Here is a 21,177-nt window from a genome sequence, read left to right as displayed (position 1 = left end):
GCACCAGAAAAACGCGAATTGTGCTTCGTCAAATGTCCATTACATTTCTGGTTTATTTATATCTCGTAATTCCTATTTATTCTCCGATAAATCAAGAAATTAAGAAACAATCGAATCTCGACGTACACATTTCGTGTGTAATATTTTGCGGTCGGAGTTTTTTTTTTACAATAATATTTAAACAGTTTCTCTTAATATATAGTTCCGGTAAAATTATAAATTGAGATTAATTTCCTTCGTTATTTTCGTTCAAACGGAAAGATTCCGCGGTCGATTCCGCGAATCTATTTCGCTCCTCTTAGCTTCTGGACCTTTCATGATCCTCTAGATCCTATATATAAGTCCCGGCATATATCCTATTATCGCCATCAATCATCATTTATCTCGCTTCCTCCGCGCAAATATCTCACGTCGATCTAACTTTCCAACGAGATATTTCACTCGCGAATTTTTGTAATTGGCACGAAATGCTGAAACGCGATTTCGCTTATCATATGTATATGTGCCGCGATTGTAAAAGCGATTCCGCGCCGTATCGAGAGCTCATGTGGAACGAGCATACGTATACAATCGCCGTGGCATTCCATGGTCGAGTGTATTTCTTTTTTCGCGATCCTTGCATTCCCGCGACGTTGCGTTGCGAAATATGGCTTTTGTTGCAGATCGAGACAATCATCGACCCTGTTGTACGAACGAAAACGATAAATCGTTCATCGGTCATCGCTGACTGTCTTTCTCTTCCGCGCGAGATTCCCTTCTCAAACTCCGCAAAGACGAAGCAAGATGCGCGATATCAACGCGACTCGTACTCGATCCTGATAAAATCGATTCCATTTACTTATTATTACTGACGAAGAACTTGGAGTGAGGAGAAATAAACGAGCGGACGACGGTGACGAGTCGCAATCGCTATCGACTTTACGCAATTTTATGCGGTACGGCGCGGCGGCTCGTAACGTCGACGGGAAACGCATACCCACACATACACATATCTACATAGTTGCGCCTTCATCAGGATTACACCTATATCGGATGGATTACGGGATATCTATACATTCGCTCCTATAAACGGTAGACTCAGATAACATAAGTTGCTATGAAAGTATTCCAATACTGTAAATGACTCGCGTAATAGACAGTCGTAGTCGTCAGAAAATATATTGTTTGACATGAGAAAATTTTATCTTTTCTTCTTTCTATCTTAGGATAATTGAGACATTTATAACAGAACAGCAAATAGGATACTTAAGTACAGAAAATTTTACAAAACTTGCAAGTCAAAAAGGATAAATTATTTGGAAAACTTTACAACTTCTTTTCTTATAAATCTCTATAAATTTTTCAGTTATTGCATATATGTAAAATATATTATTTAAAAATATTTATAGAATAAACGGCGATTAAATATTTTGCGTCCTCGATGGAAATAATATATTTAATTTTTTTTAAATGAATTGATTGATAAATCTCTTTTTTATTAACAATAGAGATAAGAGGAAAAGCCTAAAAAAAAGTCTGGAGAGCTTTATGGAAATTTACAAAAAGGCACATTAATGACGTTAATTTCAAAGCGTGAGCATGTAAAACTTAACAAGTTTAGACTATGAAGTCGTATATCAAAAAATGTATTCACCGTCGATGATTCCTTTACGTTTAACACCGCAATATATTTTGATTTTATGATTCATAAAAGCTGTATGACTGCGTGTGTTCTGTTCAATGCTCCCCAAACGCGGGATAAAGCTGAAGTAACTTTGCGAAACTCTGGGAGTTAATTATTAATCAGCTTATTTGAAAAAGGGAAGAGAAGAAGGATCAATTCTACATGCTCGATAATATATTTTACAATTAATAAAATAATAAAAAATCATTGCTTTTTAAATAAAAACGCTGCTTCTAATATAATTTTGGCCATTTTCTATTTGTTTATCTATTACAACACGTAATTAATCCTCAATTTAAACTTCCATACAGGCAAAGTCGTCTCGAGATTCTTCAAAGAAAACTCTTAAAATTTAATATAAAGTTCCCGCAACAGTTTGTGTATTGGCAGGGGTATTATTTTTCAAATCTCACTCGAACTATTTTCAGCGCGTAAGTTTTTCGGAAAAAATGTAAAGCAATACACGCAAAAAAAAACATTATTTTAGTTTGGAGTTATATCTGGTTTAAACATTTTTTTATTTTACGTTCGTATTTTAAGGTTCGTGGAAACGTTATAAATGTTGAAAAATATTTCTAGTTTACTTCGTACACGTGACGGAAATATTCATCACGCTGCATCGAAGTACGAAAGAATTATCGCGCGCGAATTGCACTTGGCCGTCAATGTGATGATTCAGCTATGTTATGATACATGCGATATATTTGCGGAAGAGATGGCTTTCTGAATATTGTTGTTTTACTGTCACAAAAAAGAAGAAACTTATGTTCTATAACTTCAAACATCTTGTCTGTATAAGATATATATATTGTATATATATAAAACATTATAATATTTTATATAACTATAAGAAAATAACGAGAGGCAACAAGTTCTCTCATTAAAATATATAATTATACTTATCAGTTCATGGAAAATCGGCGAAGTGAAATTATCAAACCCCTAGTTTTTTGTTAATTTATTCATCAAAGATAACAAGACTAATTAACTAATCAATGCATGCTCTTTTGAGAATGTTATCTCGACGGTAAATGTATTTTTCGTTACTTCATTTGAGAGTTTAAGTATATGAGATTCGAGTGGGGGCTGAAAGAGGGTCTGTTAATTGTCAAAATTAGGCACTCGAATGAGTCCTCGGGACCTGTGAAATATCTTTCTTTGTAAAAATACTGGGCTCTAGGGGTTCTGGCGTCATTCACAAAGGCCATGTGCCCCCTTCTTACAACTGTCTTCACAAGATTCCATTCTTTATACATATTTTCCCCAAAGCTAAAGAAAACATTTCGCGGCAGGATCAAACGTTTTTTATTTCTATCTTTCATCATCCATTTTCTAAAGGTACATTTTCTTGGAAAATTCATTAAATTCATTTAATTAAAAGTCGTCTTGTTTAAAATAATTGTTAATTTGTAAATAATATTCTTAGACATAAAATTTCCTCGAAAAATAATATTCAGAATCTAGTTTTAGAATGTATGTATTTTCAAATCATACATTCGGAAATCATACAGAAATCACAAACACAAATATTAACAATTAAGAATTGTTTTCTGGTGTAAAGTGTAAAATAATTGCGCGTTTTATTTGAATTCAATGACGAGCCGGAAGACACATCGGAATTTATTTTTTCGCATTCGAATTTCGCGCGAGTGAACGGAGCGTATATTACGCCACGCTGAGCCGGTTTTGTAATTTAACGCCGGTATCGTGCACACTCGTGCGGATGCAACTTTCATTCGATTCGCTGCGTTTTTCCGCTGTGACATCCCGTGAGCGCGCTTTCGCAGTCAGTCGAATAGAAACATTCTCTGTTTTTTTTTTTTATAGAGAATCTCATTTATCGAAATTTTTCGATGTTTGCATTGTACGAATCGTGAAGAAAAAAATATATAAACATAATTAAAAAAATATATATGTATAAGGAGAAAATATACGCATGCATATACACACATAAAGAAAAAAAAATTTGTCTAAATAATCCAAAATTATTCCTTGATTCGCGCATATTTGCCAATAAGAAGAATCCATATTATTGAAGAAAAAAAACCTGTATTGTATATTCTGGATACGTTGTGTAAAACCTATTATTATTATACAAAATTTGCAATAATGACACAAAAAACATTCTGCATCGAATATTTTGCAATCGTATCAGAAATTCCTTTATCGGACACGAACGATATAAATTCGTGTAAAAGCTTTCAGAGCTCTCTCGTGCCCGCAAGGTCCTCTTAAAAACGTGAAATGCAATAAAAACATAGAGTGACAAGTACGCTCATAGCAGAAACGAGTTTAATACACTCGAAATATTTTTCGCCCGCAGCGCGAATTATCCGCAAAATTATTCGCGACGCCTCGTCGCGTCGAGTGCTGGCTCGATATAAATTGACAGGCGACACGTGGAACAATTGCGTCACATACGCGCACACGCCTCCGCTCTCGAGCGAGATGACGTTCCGTTAAATGCTTTTTCAGAGAGGAAACGACGTCTGTTCGTGAAGCTATCGACCTCTTCTAGCGTGGTTATCGATATCATGTCGCGTACAACAATGCCTGAAAACTTGGTCTCTGACTAATAATATATAAGCGTACGATGCCCTCTTTCGAAAGTTTGCTATTCCAGTACCTTGTAAAGTTTCGAATTACTTCAAATTATCATTTAAAACCGAAGATTCTTGGAAATTTTGAATATCTTGAAAGCTTGAGAAAGGAGAATCTTTCCTTATAAGTAGGTACCTATTAAAATACATATCTGTAAAACGTTTAAAATCTTTAATATAATATAATTATTATCTATACTCGTGAGAGATAGAGAGTTTAATTAAAATGCAACAACAAAATCCTAAAAGAGTTCGTTTAACCAAATTTAATTTCAGCGAGTATTTGTAGAGGCATCTTCTAGGCAAGATATGTATGCATCAATATTGTTATGCAAATATGTTGTTACCCGTTGTAAACCATCATTTCCCTATTGTCATCGTTTTCAATTAAATCAATTTATTTCGAGCAATTTAACGATATCGATATCGCAGACTCCGCAGTTCGTTGCTTCGCTCCAACGTCTCGACATTGTTCGAAAAATTGAGATGACTCATAAGGATGATACTTTTTACACACACACACAGGTGGTCGCTTATCTAAACTCGCGTCAGCTTTCGTATTTCCATACGAAAAGTGCTCGGCTACGGCACGATCACGAAGCGCACAGAAATTCCTGGAGCGATAAGCCGTTTGTCCGCCCCGGTCTAAAGCATCTTTCACGGAGCGGACAAAGGACATTTCCCCGAGTTTGACAGGCCTTTTTAGTTTTGGAAAGTTGGACACAGTTGGACAACGTCTGTGACGAGAAGTTAGAGAACATCAAGATCCGCCACCCGTTCAAGATGCGTTACAAACTGTAATATATTTTTGTAATTTAATAATTAAGATTTTGTATTATATATTTGCTCGAGATGCACGAAAGCTTTACAAGCAGCTTATAACATAAAATTAATTTTTAAATAGAAATATGTAATCTCTTCAAAGAGAGTAAATGTTATAAAAAAAATCTTTAAAGTTGGGCAAACAAAAATTACAAAATGTAATAAAGTTATTTATTTCTGGAAATTTTTGCAAAAGTTGATGGTTGATCTTTGCTGTATAGTTTGTAAATTTGCATAGTACTCGTTTTCTGATAATTGTCGTCTGAGAACGACAATTTCACGGGTCATCGTAGTGACTCTCTCGGGTCGGTCACTGATCCACGCCGGTGATCCCGAAGAGGTAAAAGTTTATACCGTTACGAAAGAGCGCCTCCTCGTGCGCGGTCAATGCGCAGCGCGCTTTTACGTGACCGGAAAGGTGCGCATAAAAGCGGAAGCTCACTCGCAGGGAGATAACCAGCCTATGAATTATTCCAGCGTTTATTCTTCTCGGGACGAGAAAAACGTCTCATTTGCAATCGCATACCTGCGCAAGAATTTTATCTATTGTGGAAAATGGGTATTTTTCTTTCTTTCCTCTTTCTCTTCTAATCCAAATCGAAATTCCAACTCGAGGAAAAACCATTCCATTGTTGATGGCACGAAAAAATCGTCAGGTGTTCCAAACGTTGAAACACAGCACAGTACCTGAATATTTGTTTGTTTCAGAACTGTACCTTCGCAATAATTTTATCTATTGTGAAAAATGGGCATTTTTCTCTCTTTCCTTTTTCTCTTCTAATCCAAATCGAAATTCCAACTCGAGGAAAAACCATTCCATTGTTGACGGCACGAAAAAATCTTCAGATGTTCCAAACGTTGAAACACAGCACAGTACCTGAATATTTGTTTGTTTCAGAACTGTGTTGCTACTAAAATGAAGGATTTACCGAATTCTACAAAAATCTTTATTATAGATTTTATATATATTTCTCTTACTAATGTAAATTAAAAAATATTTTATGTATAGTTGTAGGAGAACTATATGTATCTTAAAATTTTAGTATTAAATCATAAAACGCGCGAAGCTGGAATAATAAAATAAAATCTAATACAAAAAGAAATAGAAGAAAATCAGGCATGCCAAACGTGAGGACACATCCGTTTTCCCACACAATAATAATATCATTAAGATTTTTATCGGTACGATTACATCACTTTTCTAAGGATCAGGTAGCATAATTGTCGATGGATTTAATTATTTTGTCTTTACAGTTTAATTAAAATCATAATAGTTAGTAAATTCAGAAATTTTTGTTATCACCACTCGCATGTGCATATGCAATCCAATATTTTTTACAACTTACAATAGAAAGATGTCGAATACATTGGAGTCAAACACATTGTTCCCGATTATACAATGGTTATTATTATATAATAATACAGATGATAAAATTAGATTATCATCTCTTCTAAAAAAATTAAGAATCGAATAGCGAAGAGACTTCGACTTCGATTAACTTAAGCCACTTTTGCTTTCGATTGTTGAATCGTTCTACTTTTTGCAAATGCATTTCGAAGGTTATTCGTTGCACCAAGCGATATCGATTAATACCGCATCGCACGCAATCAGAATTTTTCATTGTCACATACGATACCACGGAAGAGAATGTCCAACTGGTTTATCACGCTCGTTAGAAAATTCCATAATTCACGCAACGTTATAATTCTCTCATTTGGCACTGCTATAATTCCTTTGCCACACAAATGCAAATTATTCCTTTTAAATGCAATCCTCAAATAATAAATTATTAAACAACAACGCTCGAAAAATTTAATTAGAGAACGTTTTTGTATTATGAAAATTAAATAAATTTCAAATAATTGGAGTATGTCTCGAAATTAATTTTAATAAAATTCAAAATTTATAAGACATAATTGTTTTATAAAAACTAACATTGCGTGATTGAAGAGAAGGTTCAGTATTATCAAAATTCAATCACAAAGAGCCAAGGGAGCTGATTTTACTCGTTCTGGGATCTGGTATTGAACTCACCTGCGGGAGATTTCAATAGATTCAGCTTCGTCTCGTTAGCGCATCACGTGATGCTCCCAGAGAACGCTAGAGAGCCGTGAGATATAACATATACCTAAATCTAGTCACACAAACTCTCAAAACAGCAAAATAGATGGCCGATAATCTACGAACCTCGAGATGCAAAAAGGTGATACAAAATACGTAGACTATGAGAGAGAGAGAGAGAGAGAGAGAGAGAGAGAGAGAAGTAAAATTTCAATTCTATATTTATTATACATATATATCTCCATATATCTGTCTTTTCTTAACTTTGTCTAATCCTTTTTAATTCTATATAATCTTTTTTCCATATTTTAACTATGCTGCAATATGTATATGTGTTTTTTTTTTTAGAAAAATACTTGTTTCAAATCTATTTAGTTTTCCGGATGATATCTTTGGCAGTGACATTTTTCTATCAATTATTATTTTACAACGCGATAAGCTATTTTTATACAACGTCGATTACCAGAGACTCTTTGTTAACTACAATCAAAATGCCAGACTTCCTTGGAGCGTAACGATATGCTTTTCTCATAACAGTACCTCAGGTAGACGGTTAGGTAGGTATGCAGAATGTTTCGAGGGTGAATTTTTCCTGCACCTGTCACAATTGTCTAAATTGTCCCACAGCCCTGAATTTATTCACAAATTACCTAGCAAAACAATCACACAGTCTTGATATTTTGACTTACAAGGATTTTTCATTTAATTATTTAAAAATTCGTAAAAAGAATTTCGTCTCCAGTAAGAAGTCTTCTGGAACCAACAATAAGCGTAAAAATTCCTCGATCTTATATCTAAATGCAATGCTTCCTAATGATTTTAGTATCGGATAATAATATCCAAGGTTCATCAATTATAATTATATATACAGTGTGTACATATATATAATAATTTTATATATGCATGTATCTATACACACAAACATATATATTGTACACTTTTATTATTATTTTATTCAGTTTAATTTAAAAAATAATAATAAGATAATATATAGATGTATATCGCTTTGTCTTGATTCACTATAGTTCGATTATCGATTCAAGATCTCTCGTAAGTCAGCGTAGATCATCGCTTATACTGCGTTTATATTCAGGATCCACAATTCGGATGAATCACAAATTCGGTGAACGCTACATCTTGTTCCACTCGTTATATTCGCGACGAAAGATTTAACATTCGGGATCAACGATCGCGGATCGACGTAAATTAAAACGATTTCAACGTTTCCCTCAGGTAAGATTTCGCGTCTGGACGGCGGCGCGGCATGGCGTAGCGTTTGCGCGGCGCGGCGTCGCGTCTCGCGTCAGGGCCACTCAGGGCCCCGGCTCGCGACGCTCGCACGGTCGCACGGTTGCACGGAGCGATGGCGACCGCAACCGCGGTCTTAACAGGGGGAGACCTGCCTGACTCACCTGCCACGACGTGTCGCGCCCGCATTTTCCGGCTCCAAGTCTGCTTTTCGGCTCCTTCTTCTCTCGTCTCGTTTCACCCTTTCACGCACTCAACATTCTGCTACTCTTGCTCCTCTTGCCTGTGTTTTTCCCGCTCGCACTTTTTTCCCCGCACGCCGTGAAAAAATAAATTTCCGCTCCGAGGTACGTTCTCCACTTTTTCACCTCCACACCCGCGCGCCCACCAGCTGCGACCTCCTTCGACCGACGAGTGACGACGAACGCTCGCCGAACGAGACTGCGAGCTGCGAGCAGTGCGAGCTGACGGCTGACGCGGCGACGGTGGCGGAGGCGGAGAACGAGAACGCCGCCACCTCGGCCACTTCGCTCGACAGAGTCGACCGTCGACCTGCGTCCTGCGTCGGGCCCCTCTCCTTCTCGGTCATCGTTGCAATGTATGAGTTACCTGGTGACCACGGTTACCTGCCTATTCGTTTGCCTGCGCGCCAGGTACGAACAAAGAAACGAAAAAGTGATTCTTTTAGCCAAGAATTAGCGATATCATTTCGTTGATTTCAATTTGCGATAATAAATTTGCTGTAAATTTTTACGTAAATTTGAGAAAAGAAATCCCTTTCTCAAATCCACGTCAACATTTTCTTATTCGCGAATAAGCATTTTATTATAAATAAGGATAATAAAATTGCCAGTTATCGACAAAGAAATCAAGTCACTTTTGTTATTTATTCACCGCGGCGAAGAAAATCTCCTATTCGTTGTATAAATAAGGATCTTAATTTTCACGTATACATATTTAGTATTTATAATAGTGACATTAAAGTTTTTAGTTGAAACGTAAGTTGTAAAAACATTTTATGTCATAATAAAAACATGCGATTCAACATTTCTTTTTGCGCAAAGATAGCAGCTCTATTTTAAATTAGTTTATTAGACGATAGACGGATTTTAGAAGAATAGATAGAAATATTTTAAAAATAAAGAGAAACGTAATTAATAAGAACGGTAAAATTAAGAAAAAAATGTTTGATAATTTTTTTTATTTGGTTACATATTAAAGATATCACATCTAATAAAAAATATACATTTTTTAAATTTAAAATATTAACAATATTATCAGGTTTAGATATTATATATAATAAAATGTCTGAATTATTAGAATAGTTATGAACGAATACCTTTCTAACGAAAATATGCAGACTCAAATAATAGAAAAATAATTTTGATAAATTAAAAAAAATCTAACGGATCTTCTTTCAAAAGTTAAAGAAGAGCGATCAAAAAAATCATTGTTTAAAATAAAGATTATTTAAAAAGAAATAGTGTCGAATTTTCAAAAAAGACTCAAAGTGACATCTTACTGTTGTCTATCGAGACAACCGATTTTTACCGACGTATCTTTCTTTGCTAGTATAGTTTCGTCTTATTATTTTATATTATATAAAAAAATGCGGTAGTGCAACACAATATATCAATATATATATATATATATACAGTACTCTCCATAAGTTTGGAAACACTCTATAAAATGCAATATACAGAAAATAGTACATAATAAAATCAATATATTGTACTTTGTACTTAAAATAAAGAATTTCCATTAATTTTTACATTCCTCAAAGTAACCACACCTTTTGCTTTAATGACTGCCTTGCATATTCTCGGCATACGGTGGATCAACTTTTGGAGTTCAGTCGGGATACGTTTCCATTCTTGCTGGAGAACTTCCCAAAGGTGCACCTGTGACTTGTGATTCGCTGTTCAACAAATTCAACTCCGAGCACTTCGGTGTCGCGAAATAATCATCCGACATATTTTCGACATGTACAAGTGTTGCAAGTGTCCCAGGTGGAAATATATATATAATAATTTGAACGTCTTACAATATATTCATGCACAGATCGCTGCCGTGCGACTATTTATCTGTAAATAGTCGCACGTACGGCATCTGTCATAGAGTGTTTCCAAACTTATGGAAGGTACTGTATATATAATATTAATGCGTTGTAAATATGAATGCTTAGATGCTTAGTTATGAAACATCTGCATAATATATATAATAAATCACGATTTTAAAACTGTATTATAATAAGCTAATTGTTCAGATATTTATTATAAGTCAGCGGTCGAAAATTTTAAATCGACAGTTATATGTAGATAATGTTAATATTTTTCAATTATTTCCGGGTTCTTAAGGCCCTGATAATAATCACATATTTATCTAATTGTAAGATTGATAGTCTTTGATATATCTTCATCAGTATCATCTCGTCGGTGATTTAACGATGCATCGACGCGTCGACATCGAATTTCATGAGAAACTATAATATTTAATTGTCGATTCAGCAATAAAAGTAATTTGCGACAATCGCAACCTTTCAATTATGAAATTTAAATTTGAATTAAGAATACTTTAGCGATTCTCCGGCGTTGAAAATAAAAGTTACCGAATCCTGCAAGGAACTGCAATTCATGTAATAAACTTTTCAAGTTGTAACAGGTTACAAAATTGAATGTTGAATTTAGTTTGCAGGCTTTGCAGCACGCATGCGCGAGTAAAAGCGGTACCCTGGTGACAGTACTCTGAAGTGCTACTGCACTGCCTAGTGCCTAGTGTTTGCGGTCGCCGGAGCGCTGCGAAAATGTCAGCTCGCTGGTGCCGCTGGTGGTGAATTGGTAATCAGTGGTGATCATTGGTGATTCACGCTCGGCGCTTGGCGCTCGGCTTGTCTCGCGCGCGCGTCAAACGGCTGGGGCTGGACTGGACGGCTGTACGCTGCACGTCCCGTGTCCCGTGCCACCGAGACGAAGACGATCGACCACGTTCTGCTCGGATTGCGAGCAGGTGAGTGACAGCGTGGATACACGTACACGCGTGTTCGTTAGGCGAATCGCCGCACGCACCGTACCGTACCGGGTTGACCGCCGCGCCGCGCCGACCGGGCGGATCGTCATATTCGTTATTCCGTTATTTGTCGACGACGGCTGACGGCGGACCGCGGACGGCGCCCGTTAACGGGCGAGTGAGAGCAGGTTAAGTGCATTCGCACCACAGCCACGCAGCATCCTATATCCCCGTCCATAGTCCATACCTGTCCTCGTGCTAGTCGTGCTCTGATATCAGTCCCGATTCCCGAACAACTAGGCGTAAATTAGCGTCTCAAGCGTCTGGCGTGCTGTTCGCGGCAGCTGGTAGCTGGTAGCGGTTTCACGATCGCCAAATGGAATTCCCGTTCCCGCACTTCCCGCTGCACCTGTCAAGTGCACTTTCTAAAGCGTGACTCATGCTATTGCTGATGAGGGGATAAAAAAGGCTGGAATGCCATTCCGGGGGACTGTCTAATTTATCAGCAGCGCGAGCTCGCGATAATCTCCAGGTGACTTTATATTTGTAGTGGGATGTGGTGGGATGGCAGATAAGAGGGCCTGGCGGCCTGGCTTGGTTTATAATTTCGTTACATTACAACACGTCTGTAACTGTAAAGTTAGACTGAAAGATAATAAATTATTAAAGGATAATATATTTGTGCATTTCTCTTTCGAATGCGTCACTCTACGTGACTATTAAAATTTTATTTAGGTAATTTTAGTCATTAGCCAGTAATTGATTATATATTAATTATGTATTACATGTGTATACACTAAACCATGTTAAAAACAAATTATATTGGAAAATGTTAGATTATAATCACGTACTTATCGAAACAATAACATTTTCAATATTCCTCCGACAAATTTATTTTCTTACTCTGAACGTATTGTTATGTGACAATTACCTTTGCTTTCTGTTAATTATATATAAGGTATAAATTATATTAGGAACATGCCAACGCACATACGTATGTTGAAAGACTAATTATATATAACAGGTGTAAAATCTATTAGGAACATGTTACAATATGTGAAAGACATTAGACGTTGGTTTTAATAAAATAAGAGTAGCTAGGACTTTTAATTGTCACATGTCATTGAAAAATATCAACTAACACTTGTATGTATTGCTTCATTGATAAGAGTAATACTATTCTAGGATGATGGAGGAACCACTGAGCCAAGGTGCCTCACCGTCCAGCGGTGGCAACTTTTCGGTGGGTGGTGCCAGTGAACTCAATTCGACCACCATAGTCAGTCTAGATGAGAGGATATTGGATATCACATCGCGACACAGCTTAAATGTCCTTAGAACACCTCCGACCAAAAAAGCCAAGAGAGTTCGATTCTTCCGCAATGGAGATAAATATTATACAGGTGTGGTAATGGCAGTGACGCCTGAAAGATATCGCAGCTTCGATAGTCTCGCGTCCGATCTGACTCGTGCCCTGGTTTCGAGTGTTACCCTGCCGAATGGGGTGCGAACGATATATACCATGGATGGTCACAAAGTACAGAGCGTCAGCGACCTAGAGGACGGCAAGTGCTACGTGGTGTCTGGCCAGGGTGAAATCTTTAAAAAGGTTGAATATTCAGCGTCGAAGGTCCGTCGGGGGAGCTCGCTGTCTGGGCTGCCACAGTCGCCGGCAGCTAGCAGTGGTGGCGGTGGTACCGGCAGGCAGACCAGCGCCATTCCGTTGTGCGTGAAAGCGCGCATCGTGACGCTGATCCGCCACGGTACCAAGCCACGTAAGGTCGTGCGGTTATTGTTGAACAAACGCAACGCGCCGAGTCTCGAGCACGCGATGGAAGCGATTACGGAGGCGGTAAAACTCGATACTGGGGCGGTGAGGAAGGTGTACACGTTGTCAGGTCAGCAAGTGACCTTGCTCGAGCAATTCTTTGAGAATGATGACATCTTCGTGGCTTACGGCCCGGAGAAGTCCGTACAGGAAGATTTTGAGCTGGACTTCGAGGAGAGTAAGAGTGTTCAGAGTTTCCGCCGATGTCCGTGGAGTTCCAAGCGACAGAGCGGCCCGATGCCGCGGATGCCGAGAAAGTCTGGCAAGAAGACGCTTACCACGCCGCAAGTCAGGACTCCCAGTCCGTCATCTTTGATACTGCCACAGCCTCTGAGATTGCATTACACCGTAGGACACATAATTGGAGACGGAAACTTTGCCGTCGTTAGGCATTGCACTCACAAGTAAGTATTACAAAGCACAAAGGACTTTTAAATAGAAATTTTATATGAATTATGAAAACATCAAAACTATAGTTTTGAAGATCAGAAGATGTTATTTTATAGAAGATAATTGTACGATATGTAAAAAAAATAATAGTGAAGTTTTATATATAAAAAAATATATAATTAACACGCAAAATGTAATGCAATATTGTAATTTATTTAGCCAGAGATGGCCTTTAATTTATTTGTTCAAAAAATCTGATACGAAACATTAAAATTTAATATTTTACAATAGATCTAGCGGAGCTGAATACGCTATGAAAATTGTGGATAAGTACAAGTGTCAAGGAAAGGAGACAATGCTAGCCAGCGAGGTAGCGATACTAAGACAAGTTTGCCATCCCAATATAATCAGTTTGATTGCGGAACAAGATACTGCCGATCAGCTATTTTTAGTTATGGAACTAGTTAAGGTATGCCATCGAAATTGAAAGAAACGTAATAGTGTTGAAAACAAATCAAAACGATACATTTGTAATTTAATTTATAATGTAAAATTTAATTGCAAAGATGTAGTAATTGAAACGATATTTCCTCAGGGTGGAGATTTATTCGATGCAATCGCAGTAGCGACGAAATTCTCCGAGGCAGAAGCAAGTGTGATGATTAGTCACTTGACTTCCGCCTTGGCTTACTTACATTCGCATCATATCGTACATCGCGACGTTAAGCCGGAGAATCTTTTAGTTGAGATGGATGGCAGTCACGTTAGGTGCTTGAAACTAGGTGATTTCGGACTCGCGCAGGTAGTGCGAGAACCTTTATACACAGTCTGTGGTACACCTACTTATGTGGCACCGGAAATTCTCGCCGAAACCGGATATGGTTTAAAGGTATATTGATTTATTATAGCGAATTTAGCAATTAAGTATAGCAAGTAAAGTTATTATAAAAATTAATTGGTTGGAACACGTTTTTCATATGTACTTTTAAAGAAAATATATTTTTAAAGGCAAAAATATAAGAATTCTTAATATTAATCTATAAAGACATGAAAAATATATATTTAGATTATATATAAATATCTGTCTTTTTTTAAAAAAATATTTCTGTCATAACTCTTATGTATATATAAATATATTGTTTTTTAGATTGATGTATGGGCGGCCGGAGTAATTCTGTATATTCTCTTGTGCGGCTTTCCACCATTCGTATCGTTAGATAACGAACAGGAAGAATTATTTGAGCGTATTCTGAGCGGTCAATATGAATTTACATCGCCGTATTGGGATACGATATCGGATTCCGCAAAGCAGCTCATCTCGAACATGTTGCAGGCACAGCCAGAACTTCGCTTCAGCGCGGAGGACGTGTTAGATCATCCGTGGCTCGCGGTAACTATCACTGACATACGACATTGTTATTGTATCTCACAAGTTAGAGAAATCACCGCGTTGCCGCACCAGCATGGCTTAAAACCCCTTTCTCACTCTCTCACAGTAACCGAAGATGAATTTATCATGTGGTTCTCGGCTACACGACACATTCGCTATTGCATTTATTATTTTGGGCACGATTCCTTCAGCTCCCTTCAGTTCGTCACGCCACACTACACTGGAAAAGAGTTCAGAGCGGGTTTTGTAAATGTAACATTTGGAATTTCAACAATAAGTTTTGTCAACGAAATTGTCTCGAGTTTTGAATTTATTTAATTTTATTATTACTTAATCCATAAAGAATTTTATATTTATATAGTTTCGGTTAAAGAATCGAAAACATGAACAGCTCTAGACCTAGACTATAGAATTTATTTTATAAATTACAAAAAAAGATTACGTATTATAAATATTCTTCTATAAATGTAATTTATTTAAGAAATAATAATTTGTTATGATCCTTTACTTTATACGCTGAACAAAATTTCCATGTTATGAGCGTGGTGTGATCAGAAACCTACTTGCCTCTTTCACGCTTTGTCGGCTTTATTTCGAACACAAGACTAAGAAAGCTTTTGTAGTGGTTTGCTGTATCTGTAGCAGTGCTTTTTCTTTTCTTTTGTCCCGCCTCTGTATATCAGCAGAGCTTTCTAGGAGGCGAGCAGACCACAACAGCAACTGCTGCCGACGCACCGGCGGAGCAATACTGGAATCAGCAGCGTAAGCCGATAAGATTGGCTACCTTTGAGTTCGACTTCAAGAAGCAGCGCAGTCAACGACAGGATGACGATACCAGAACAAGAGCTGAGTGGAAAAATGATATTGATCGTTGCGACGCACCGGAGTTCATCAATACCCAGAGAAAATCGGATGAGCGAAATCATGATGAAATTGATTTTGCCAACGGCAATAGCAACGAAAACGATTTAATGTTTCTTAGTTCCGACTGTCTGAAAGACATCAATAGTCTGAGCCGATCAATGCACGATCTAATAGATAATCTAAACTATAACAGAAGGCCGCGACGTCGTCTTGAATCGCAAAGCGCTACTTCGTCGCTTAACAGCATTCCAGAGAATTTAAATACGTGCAATTGTCGCAGCAATTCACCGGTTTATTGCAGCAAAATCGCCGAGAAGATAGTCACGGATTCTAGGAATCATCGAGGCGATCAGAAAAATGGAAACTCTGTAAAAGAGCCAAAATATTTTCACTCAAATTGTGAAACGCCGAAGTCGACGAATAAATCCATCGTCAAGAATCGGCAAAATACATGTAACCAAAAGAACTTGTACGAGATGAGTCGTGAAAGCAGATTCGACAGCGATGACTTTCGCAACAGCAACGCGACTGCGTCGACATCGAGTGACAGTCTGACAGGCGATAGTTCGACCGGCAATGACATCGAGACTTCTGACAGCTTTGTAAACATTCAATTCGCGCGATTGGCACGTGGCCAAAAATCGAGCTCGACGCAAAGCATGGAATCGACTGATAGTTTCGAGAATGTGAGTTTTCGGTACACGAACCGGAACAACTGTCTCAAGGATCATTCATCGCAGATATCTTCCAAACTCACGAATAATCAGGATCAGAATACGTCTGCTACGAAGATACTGCAAACCCGAATAGCTGTGCTGAATACATTAAGATCACCTAAATCGAACAATCAGCTCGACAAAAAGAACTGCAATAGTCCGTTTAGTAGGGTTCAAGAAATGGGTAAATGCGAAAAGAACGAGCCAGTGAAGCTACGACAGGAAAGATACATTAATAGAAAGAGTCAAATAGATCCCAGAAATGCCAAGAGCAAGAGATACAGTTGCTTTTCTTCATGCGCAACAAAGAGATCGCCCGAGGAAGTCGGCGGCAGCGGCGGCGGCAGCGGTGATAAAGTCACAACGCGGAAGTTTAGCTCAACGGATGAATTACGCGACGAAACGAGACAGAAGTCGGCAACGCGGACAAAACGGTTTAGCTTGTATTATACACCGCAGCCGTTGAGGAAGACATACGAGAGTGAATCGAAGACCGGGAGGATCACGTACAAGTCGACGGGTCGCACTCAGCGATCTGAGGTGAACAAGGGAAGGGACGAAGAGGAGGTGGAAAAAGTAGATAGGAGCCGGAGATCAGTGATCGACGCCTCGACGATTGCTAGCAGGAGCAAATCCAACAGGCAAAATGTTCACGTGAAAACAAGCGGCGTACTGAACACGACCAGGACGAAGTGATAACGAGTAGCGTAGAGTCGAGGTGATTCGCCAAAGGTGTGTGGACGCTGACTTACGACTAGTTCGCGCCAGAGCGATGAAATCCAAAGTTCAAACGCTTTAAAAATGGGGCAATTGTGGTATTGGTATTGTTTAAAGTCATTAAGTTGATTGACACTCTTGCGTAGCGATTGAAAAAGCGAGTTTTATCGAAGTTGAGAACTATTTTCTTAATGACTGTGTACACGCGAGAAAAGTTTCGCGTCGCTTTAAATTTTATTAAATTGAAATTACGAAGGGCTAAATAGAATGACACTAAACATTTTGCGATGGTAGAAACGATCTCATAATCCTTAGATTTTGAACTTTCAGATTTAGATTGACAGTAGTGACAGTGTTAACGAAAAGCTACAATAATCGATCATTTCTATTTTTTCTGAAAGTTTTCAGGTCATTAATTACAATAAAAATAAAAAATGAAATATAAAACGATGGGTTAAAAAGTTATAATATTTCTTTAAGGCATTTTACCGACAAAATAGGAAAATAATTGTACAGGTGTTAAAAAGTGCAGTTATAATACTTTTCACTGATGCCATTCAGAAAGAGATCCTCGAATCTTGTAGATAATCCAACACAGAATAGTGTGAAATGGTGTAAAACTTTTTTTTAAATTTACGTATATTTCCATACAATTTTTAATACAGTTGAAGATTGAATAGCTGAAAAAGACCAAAGACAGATACATAATCGCAAAGTGTGCAAAAGATTTTTTTAAAGAATAAAACTGGATTTAAATTCATATCTGCAAAAATTAATTACTTACCAGTATTAACTTCTAGAGTTAATCTGGAGGACTTGCTAGTTATTAAAATCCCGGCTGCAATTCGTCCTTTTTTTTAGATATTATCCTTTTAGTTAGAGTAAGAATAATATATAATTAATCTTGCGTGATAGAGAGTGCTAATCGATGATGATGTAACCAGTCCTTAATCGTCCGGGAGGATGACTATGTCAACAGCACTGAGATAGTAGTAGATCGATAGCGAATGATGACGATGACGAAGATTGAAGCGGGCGAGTTTGGAATTAAGAACAAAACATGCCAAATGCATTTAAGTAGGTTATTTTATATCGGATGTCTACGTAAGTCTAGTTATAGATAAAACGCAAATAGACGGAGTATTCAATCAACCCTTTCGGTTCCATGACGCGAAAAAGGCTTTAACATATATGTGTTAACGTAAAAATTAATTTTGGCGACTTTTAGCTTATTTATATATTGATATTTGAACGTCTCTTTTAAACTAAAGGAAATTTGTCTTAAGAAAAAATACGATTTTAAGGTAAAAGTTACACCGAGTAGTTTCTCGAAGAGTGCAATGTATGATCGAAAGGGTTAAGGTAAAAAATAATAACTAGGAGGATAAAGCTTCATTTTCGAGCGATTAGTGATTAACGATTAGCGATTAGCGATTAGCGATTAGCAATTGGTATTTAATAACGTAAGAATTTTCGCAACGGAAGACAAAGGGCGACGAATTGGGCGATTTTGGGATGCTGGATAAGCGTAGTGGACATTGAATTTATTCAAGGAAAAGCGAGAAGATAATTATTTTTGTAAAGGAACCGCGTCGTATTAGCAATAAGATATGACACTGGAAAATTGACGAACGAGTGCATGCGCTGCAGAAAAAGAAAGATGACTATTATTAAAATTATTTTTGTAGGTGTTGATAAAGTGAAGGCAAGAATTGACAGTGTCGTCTTTATCAAAATGGAAAATCAGGAAAATATTCTTTCACATAACTGATTTTATCAAATGAGTAAAGAATGTTGAAAGAGGACGTTTTTTGCAAAAAAACAAAAAATTATTTTTATAATAAGTCAGTTTCAACTGTATGCAATTATTTATTTAAAATTACTTATTTTAAACGAAGGAGAGAGAGAGAGAGAGAGAGAGAGAGATTGCCTTTTTACGTTATATTTTTTAGATTGTGGGATATATACTTATGGAATTTTCCGTTTTGATTCTACATTGAAGTAATTAAGGACACAAAAGTATCTTTTAATTTAAAACAATATTGGAATTTTTATATATAAATATACATATATAAAGTAGATAATATATGCATATGTAAAATTTGCAACTTTTGGAACCCGGAAATTTCAAAAATAACGAAAGGGTGAGGTTTTTGAGATTTGATCAAGTCTTGACTCAACTTTATCAATTGTGAAAATTATCAGAATTATAACATCGCACTCTTTGTCGCTCGATCATTGCCAATTTGTGGTCTCACTTTTGCTGCAGCGATTCCCGACAATTTTTGTATCGCGCTCGTGTGACGTCTATATCGACAAATTCGTGTACATAATTGTAATGACGTGTGTGTAAGGCTTGATTACTCGTAAAATGATAAAAATAATGTCGTTACTGTGATTCGTTCGCTCGTCATTTATTTATTCGCGTTTTCTAGCGCGGAATCCCGACTTTTAGAACTTTGTTAATAAACGGTAATAATTACTTTTTTTTTGTTTTTTGTTCTTGTTTTGTTGTATTGTTCTTAATATCTTAATAAGCATGTCGATCTGCGCGCAATTTATGATAGTTCATAGGTTTTAAACGTGATTTACGCCAAAAATTAAAGATGCATATTGCGACTTTAACTATTTATATTATATATTATTATTATATTATATTATACATATATATACATATATTAGAGATATGATATTCGTATAAAAGCAAATCTCTTATCATGCAACTCTATTCTCCAAATTTGTATATTAACTATATCTGTTTAGTTTGCGATTTGCAGGAATAGAATTAAAAGAAAGCTAGCTACAACACCTCACGCCAGTGTGTCTTGCAATGTTAATTTCATGTTTATTTTCCCAAAATACGCATTGTACAAATATGATTAATAAAACAATCTAACAACTTTTGAAATTATTGATAAAATATGTTCCGCTGAGTTCCGATTAAGGACGTCGACATGATTAAAATCGGAAAATAGCGAAACGTATTTAAATTTGACATAAAATATAATTCATATGTATTAATAATATTAATAATATTATTAATATTAGTTGAGTACGTGCGTGTAAAATTTTGTTGATTATAATTTTCAATAGAATTTAATCTGAATTATTTAATATTTTGATTTGCCAGGTTTACACAATTACGCGAGTTTTATCTTTGCACTTTTTTTCTAGCGTATATTAGGGAGCGAATAAATTGCAACATGTAGGTATTTCTTGTGCAATTGATTACATCGGCGTTGACGCGATGTTTGACGGCACTACGGGTTTCTATTTTATTACTATTTCAGTTATTTGAGATTATTAAGCAACACACATTATTATCATAAATGCACCCGCAACTATTTAATGTACTGCCACAAAACTTACACTTATATTGAAAAATATAATTACAAAATTTCATGGTTACTGCATCTCGGAGTCTATTTCATTTCCATGCTAATGCTTACCTGAAACCATCAAGATAAATATTAACGATAATAATGAAATATTCGCACGTGTTATTTCCTATTTTATCTATTTATTTAAAATCAAAGACAATTGATTCAGTTTTATTCATCAGTCATACACACATGCTCGTGAAATTAAAATTGAATTAAAATTACATAATTTAAGACGTTATTTTGATTATTATAATCGATGCGCTAATCAAATTGAAGTAGACGACTATAACAGTTTCTTCGTGACACTGTAATATTTTATTATAACATTCTTTTATCTTCTTTATTAATTGTGACATTATATTAAAGTATAAATTATTACATTATTATATTAACACGTTTGAAATTACGTTTGTATCAAAATGCAGTAATATACTAGTCAGATATAGTACTAAATACTATTAGCATCGACGTATAAATCGTATTAAAAT

At 36.5% G+C, this 21,177-nt stretch overlaps 2 protein-coding genes across 4 annotated transcripts in view; one reads left to right on the top strand and one right to left on the bottom strand.

Annotated features, from left to right (window-relative positions):
• Crb (cell polarity complex component crumbs) overlaps window positions 1-8,945 on the bottom strand; it is a 34,518-nt gene extending 25,573 nt beyond the window's left edge. Inside the window, exon 1 of the mRNA XM_071788171.1 lies at window positions 8,560-8,945. Coding sequence (XP_071644272.1) covers window positions 8,560-8,584 — 25 coding nt within the window. The 5' untranslated portion in view covers window positions 8,585-8,945. The remainder of the gene's footprint in view (window positions 1-8,559) is intronic.
• Window positions 8,946-11,210: 2,265 nt separating this feature from the next.
• LOC139819539 (serine/threonine-protein kinase zyg-8) lies at window positions 11,211-20,719 on the top strand. 3 transcript variants are annotated; one of them, XM_071788947.1, is made up of 6 exons: window positions 11,211-11,401; window positions 12,587-13,633; window positions 13,911-14,088; window positions 14,215-14,508; window positions 14,767-15,009; window positions 15,696-20,719. In XM_071788947.1, the coding sequence occupies exons 2-6, from the start codon at window positions 12,588-12,590 to the stop codon at window positions 17,283-17,285; spliced, it is 3,351 nt and encodes a 1,116-aa protein (XP_071645048.1). In that variant the 5' UTR covers window positions 11,211-11,401; window position 12,587; the 3' UTR covers window positions 17,286-20,719. The 3 variants fall into 3 exon arrangements, with proteins under 3 accessions (XP_071645048.1, XP_071645045.1, XP_071645046.1); XM_071788944.1 differs by having other exon boundaries at window positions 15,693-20,719; XM_071788945.1 differs by lacking the exon at window positions 11,211-11,401 and adding an exon at window positions 11,435-11,933 and having other exon boundaries at window positions 15,693-20,719.
• Window positions 20,720-21,177: the final 458 nt, after the last annotated feature.

The sequence above is a fragment of the Temnothorax longispinosus genome, chromosome 9 (genome assembly GCF_030848805.1).
Source record: "Temnothorax longispinosus isolate EJ_2023e chromosome 9, Tlon_JGU_v1, whole genome shotgun sequence".
Lineage (NCBI taxonomy): Eukaryota > Metazoa > Arthropoda > Insecta > Hymenoptera > Formicidae > Temnothorax > Temnothorax longispinosus.
The sequence above is the reverse complement of the archived record's forward strand: the minus strand, read 5'-3'. Positions and strand labels throughout refer to the sequence as shown.

Bases quoted from the DNA above. Each gene is read 5' to 3' on its own strand.
- LOC139819539 (XM_071788944.1), top strand. From the start codon at position 12,588: ATGATGGAGGAACCACTGAGCCAAGGTGCCTCACCGTCCAGCGGTGGC. The intron at 14,089-14,214 runs GTATGCCATCGA...ATATTTCCTCAG, and splicing joins TAGTTATGGAACTAGTTAAG to GGTGGAGATTTATTCGATGC. The intron at 14,509-14,766 runs GTATATTGATTT...ATTGTTTTTTAG, and splicing joins AAACCGGATATGGTTTAAAG to ATTGATGTATGGGCGGCCGG.